At 49.6% G+C, this 5,701-nt stretch overlaps 3 protein-coding genes across 3 annotated transcripts; 1 reads left to right on the top strand and 2 right to left on the bottom strand.

The window, feature by feature from the left end:
* Window positions 1-348: 348 nt before the first annotated feature.
* On the bottom strand, window positions 349-1,765 carry An03g05390 (hypothetical protein; the record flags this gene model as incomplete). Its single annotated transcript, XM_059747132.1, has 5 exons — window positions 349-1,029; window positions 1,113-1,248; window positions 1,340-1,446; window positions 1,525-1,596; window positions 1,706-1,765. The coding sequence occupies 5 exons, from the start codon at window positions 1,763-1,765 to the stop codon at window positions 349-351; spliced, it is 1,056 nt and encodes a 351-aa protein (XP_059600316.1).
* A 321-nt stretch (window positions 1,766-2,086) lies between these two features.
* An03g05380 (uncharacterized protein) lies at window positions 2,087-3,092 on the top strand (the record flags this gene model as incomplete). Its single annotated transcript, XM_001390382.1, has 4 exons — window positions 2,087-2,367; window positions 2,433-2,557; window positions 2,625-2,955; window positions 3,026-3,092. The coding sequence occupies 4 exons, from the start codon at window positions 2,087-2,089 to the stop codon at window positions 3,090-3,092; spliced, it is 804 nt and encodes a 267-aa protein (XP_001390419.1).
* A 1,876-nt stretch (window positions 3,093-4,968) lies between these two features.
* On the bottom strand, window positions 4,969-5,530 carry An03g05370 (hypothetical protein; the record flags this gene model as incomplete). Its single annotated transcript, XM_059747131.1, has 2 exons — window positions 4,969-5,240; window positions 5,359-5,530. The coding sequence occupies 2 exons, from the start codon at window positions 5,528-5,530 to the stop codon at window positions 4,969-4,971; spliced, it is 444 nt and encodes a 147-aa protein (XP_059600315.1).
* Between the last annotated feature and the right edge of the window lie 171 nt (window positions 5,531-5,701).

The raw sequence follows: 5,701 nt of genomic DNA, 5'->3' as shown, positions 1-5,701 counted from the left end.
ACGTCGTCTCCGCAAGGGCCTGATCCCGCTGGAGACCTACATGAGCATCGGACGGCTTCCGTCGGGAGGGGCCATCCGCGTATCATTTGGCGTGGCGTCGAATACAGCAGATGTAGATCGATTTTTCGACTTTGCTACCCAAACCTACCGGGACCGGGTGCCTGATACCAGTGGATTCAGCCCGCGTGAGGGGTGCTGAAGGGGGTACTCAATGAGGATGTGTACATGTTTATCGAGTCGATTTGTTATCGTAATGTCCTGTGTATAGCTGTCATACAGATTACCGTGTTTAGGGTAACGGCGTTCCCATTGGTCTTTGCATTTCTGCGCTATTGATCGTATTCCCTGCTAGGGCGTGTTCGTCTTACTAGGATTGGGACCAATATTTGGGTCAAATCGTAGTCTGACCCGGTCAAACACACCCCCACCCATGTGAATCTGTCTTAGATCGGGTATCTGGCCGGGATGGACTAGCGATCCCACTATGCTTGATGCAGACGAACCAGGAGGGGTTCGGATGTCTCGGGGGCGAGATGAATATAGGGCACCTCGAACCGGGGGGGCCAGCAGCAAGCTAGTAAGCCACGATGGTGCTCCTTCGGACTGTGCCTCCATCCAATCAGTGTGGGCATGTAGTATATCTGGGCTAGCTGAGACCAGGCCAAGCATCCTGAACAAAGCTATTGATGTGATGAAAGTAAAGTGCTGTTCATCATCCCTCCTCCAAGATGCACAGCCACATATTGATCGGCATGCGCCACAGCCTCGTGGGCGTTTGCTTTTTGCTGCGGTCGATCCTCTCGATCGCATCCGCTGCGACCCATGATGTGATTTACTTTGCGTCGCATGAACCAGTGCCTTCCCTTCTCCACTTTTAGTAAACCGGTTTCGATCTAGTTCTCCCATTATCGAGAGGGGTTGAACCCCGAGCCCCCGAAGGATCTGAGATTCGATTGTTTTGTGGCGGTGCTGGGAATCGTCGATCACATTCGTCCATCTTGCTGATGCAGGGATAATTACTCCACCACGCTGCTACTTTGTACATTTTCATCTTCAGCCCTGACACATGTCTGACTTGCTTACGCAGTCCATCAACATCTCCACGGAGTAACTATCTGAGATGTCCAGCCGTCCATCAGCTCAGCCCTTTCTCTCCCTGCTGACCCACCATTCCGAAACAGGGCATCGGTCCCTGCCAAGACCTTGCAATGGCTTCCTTTTCTCCAGCTAAGCGCTTGCTCCCCTCCGCTCGAGCGCATCGCATGTAACCTGCCAGTGTCTCGCGGGATCATCGGGTGTCATCTGTCAGCTGCAGCATATGCATGCAGCGGGGTACTACTTTTCGACTGAATATGCTGTTTGCTGCCTTCGCTGCCTAACGCCTGAATCGCCTTCGTTGCCTTCGCTTAATAACCTTGATTCTTGGCTACCAACGATCCTTGTAGCCTTGAACGCGTCAGCTTGGAGCTAGGGAACGATTTGTGTGTGTGGATGGCTGAGTCTATGGGCTAGTACGGTGCCAACCCTCTCCGGCTGAGACGGCAGCTCTTGTCCCTCGGGAAGGTTATTGTTATGGGGTAGATGTGTACAGTTTGCCTAGCATAGATATAATATGGTATAATATACTGCCATCCCTGAGGGGATATTATGTCAATGCTAAGATTTCTGTAATCTTACTTAGGGTCCGTGAGACGAAGTATAGTACTTTGTCCCGTAACCAGTCCGACTGCTTAAAGATATACCCTTTCAAAATGTTTTCACCCATTGTTTCTCCTCATCAGTACTTGTCTCGATCAACTACATCTCAATACACAAAGATATTGTATCCATAGCATCCTAATATGCCTTAGACCCTAGTTCGATGATGGATCGTAGAAGGACCATCCCCGTTCCCCACCGCAGTTTCAGAAGGTTTCATCTAGAAACACCCGATATTAAGCTTAACCTTTTATAATTTCATCATCTTCCACGTCCACTTGCACATTGCAGCTGCATTCACACCTGGCGTGTTCATTCCCATTCATTCATTTTATACGTTCTTATTGATCTTATTCGTCACTCCTTAGACTATACAACCTTAGCCAATATGTTCGCCCCAACCACTCTCCTCCCCCTTCTCGCTTCCTCAGCGCTGGCGCTGCCCGCCCTCACCACCCGCGCTCAAACCCAATCCTCCACCTCCCTCTGCGGTGACTACGACTACATCATCCTCCAGGACTCGCCATGGATCGTGTACAACATGCTCTACAATGCCGACGAGATCGTCGGTACCCAGTGTACCGACTACGGCGAGATGACTACCTCCACGAATGGCACGAAGGAGGTCGTTTGGAGTAGTGTGACTGATATTGAATATGTGGAGAGCACGTAGGCCACCTTCCCCTCCTTTCCTTATCCCATACTGCTAAATGTATCACTAACGATGGTTATAGGAACAATGTCCCTAAGGGATACTCCTTCGTCGGACTGACCCAGAACCTCGAGACCAAGATCTCGGCTATTGAGTCCATTCCAGCTGAATATACCTGGTCGAGGACGAATACTACCGCCTTCAAGGGTACATACCCCTCCCTCTCTCCCAACTCTTAAGATTGATTCCGGCACTAATGATTGGAATGCTATAGGCAACGTCTGCTTCGACTTCATCACCTCCCCCACCAAGGGCGACTCGACCTCCACCTCCGCCCACGAACTCATGCTCTGGCTACAATACGAAGGCGGCCAGCTCCCTATCGGCTGGACTAACGGGGCTGTTGCCACCATCGATAACCTCTTCGGCACGTCCTGGAAGCTGTACGAGGATGTGAACGAGGATTCGGGTGTCACTGTTAGCTCGTTGTTGCCGGATACCCAGTTCGAGGGTTCCTTCGAGGGTGATCTCAAGGAATGGTTGTTGGAGTTGGTCCAGTTGGGCAAGTTTACTAAGGAGGCGTATGTGAATGTTGGGAACGGAGGGTGAGTTTTTATTTCTTCTTACTTTGTCGGAGATTGGGTGAAGAGACGCTAACAGGGGGGTGTGAATTAGTACCGAGTTTTTCTACGGTAACTCGGTTATGAATGCTACCCTGGGGTTGCAGATTAACTTGGATTAGATTAAGGGGGATTTGGAGAGGTTGGGTTTTGTGGGATGTACTTCCGTTCAGGAAGTGGTTTGCGTTTGCATTCAGGGACCATTGAACTCTATGGCCGGGATTGTGTAACCTTGGTGGCACATATAGCCTGTGGCTAAAACCTGCTTCAGGTGTAAGATTAACCTTAGAACCTTATTTGTTTCTTGTAATATGCGAACCATCTGTGGTTGACAATCTGCTTCAGGGCGATCGTTCCGGCAGGAGGCAATAAGTTGTTTGTATTATTAATGAGAGCTGTATTCCTGTATTGATATCCTCATTTTCTAATATTTCGGCAAGTTTTCTTGTCTATACACTTATGAGGCTTGGCGAATGAGGTTTCTTGTGTCTTTGGATTCTTTGTTGCCTGGTGGATGGAAGAGAGACAACCAAGGAGATATATATATAATAAAGCGGGACATCATTCTATTTATATCCAAGCGAAAAGGTGGCATGTAGTGACTTTATCCAGGAACAAGTGTAAGAGATGTATGTGAAACAGCAATGCCACCCTACAAAGACTAGATACCCCCAGAAGCCATCAAGTTCCTTGGCCTGGCCGCGTCTAGAGTATGGCCCCGCGTTGAACCACCTAATTGTTAAGAAGTTGATGGGGAAATGCAACATGTCCGGAGATGAATCCCGCGGAGATGTTAGTTGTTGAGTTATACAGTCTTGGTAATTGATGGTAGACCAAGTTCAATGTCAGTCTTACCAAAAGTATCTAGATATGAAATAGATGACATATTTGTCAAAGACTTACATTTCACATTCTGATATTGATTCACGTGACCACCAAGGCACAAGATATCTACCTAGTACATCCTACTCTATTGGGTAGTCTGGTCCAATAGAATGAAGTAAGCGAGCCATCTATGCGTTAACTATCCGAGGCGACACCTGACGAATAAGTAGATGGATGGATGGCCACAACAGGGACGGAACCGAGCGGAATCTTCCTCTTCCGCCCGGGACCCATTCACGTGACTCAACGAACAACCCGCGGCGGAGATAACAGCCGGCGATAACAGTCATCCAGAGTCAAGTCTCGGCACATTCCGATGTGCGCAACTCAATTTTACTCAAATGAAAAACCTTGCCTCTGCCTCGCCACCCACCCATCTTCCCCTTGAGATACTTCATAGTAGTGAGACTAAGTGACCGGTTTTCGATGGGGCTTGATGTGTGTCCCCTCCTTGCGTAAACAGATTGTCCCAACCACTTTACCAAAAATCAAAGCAGTTCTGATACCACTTTTTGTGTGTTTCATATCGGAGCCTCAGTGAATGAATACTGGCGTCCCGCCATGATCTTGGCGGTGGTGTTTATTTTGTATATTCTGTATATTCTTGAATCTGTCACCTTTGATTAGAAATCCCTAACCATTGGTACCACCGCTCAAGTATGGATCCTAGGAATGTTCTTCGTTTCGAGAACCATTCCTCCGGCCCAGGACTATCTATCTAGCTGAATCCAGTAGAGGGAACCGGGCACGGATCCATCGGGACCCAAAACCACCCACCGAGAGGCTCAACAATAATACGGAAGGACAAAAGTAAGTAATCAGAGAGAAGACGGCTCGGAGTCGGAGGGGGCTACTCCGGTGAGAGAAAGAACAGGACACTTTCTATCCCGCCACTGTGATTCGTGGTTGCAACAAGTGGCGGGTACCTGCAGCACTGGCCCGGTTCATTGTTTGGCCGCTCGCTTCCCAAGTCGTGTTGCAGTGGCCACGCATACTTACCACACATTGCTTCCTCCCTAGCGAGATTGCCACCCAGGCAATTGATGGATTGCCATGACCAACAGGATGATCATGGGTTGACTGGGAATGCAGTGTCACAGAAATAGCAGTTAGTCAATAGAATCCAGTCTTTTTAACTAACTGCCATGATAAAAGGGATTGATAAAAATGCTTATCGAGATTAGGAGCGGCGACCAAAATAATAGCGATCTGCTGCACGATAGTGGGAAATGCTTGCTGCACTTTAGCTTTAAGCTCCTGGACCGGTGAGGCGACCGGCAGCTGTCTAGGCCCCAAGCTGCCTAGCGGGTTCAGCCTCCGGATCGTGGGCGTTGTTGAGCGACGGCAATCGATGGTCACTAGATACCTACTTAAGTCTAGTCTGCCTGAAGAGCCGAGCAAGTGAGGAACGACAATTAGTCAAACCACATGGTTGATAGATAACTAGCTACTACCTACCAAGCTACCTATCGAGTTATCTGCCGAGTATCTCCTCGTTCCCACGCGATTCTCCTGCGGGGAAGCGACCATCGGAGCTGGCAATGAGCTGCATGATGCCGTTCTTGTCGGCAGCCCCATCCGGCCGGGGACAGCGTAGCATCGGGGACGCTGGTAGCGACGGCGCCGTGCTTGGCGGAGTCCATCCATGGTTTCCTGGTGTCATCTTAACCTTCATGATTGGAGCGGACAGTCCGCCATCGGGGAGATGACCAATTATTCATGGTCATCAACCTCGGGTGCGGTCCGATCAGCGAGTGTCCGGTGAGGAGAGGAACCCATTGCTGGTCTCAAAACGGTAGAAACATACGATGGGCCTCGTTGCTTGAGTTTTTCCCCACAAGCCCGG

Source organism: Aspergillus niger (genome assembly GCF_000002855.4).
Source record: "Aspergillus niger supercontig An03".
In the NCBI taxonomy this organism is placed as follows: domain Eukaryota; kingdom Fungi; phylum Ascomycota; class Eurotiomycetes; order Eurotiales; family Aspergillaceae; genus Aspergillus; species Aspergillus niger.
This window is presented reverse-complemented; position numbering and strand designations above follow the sequence as displayed.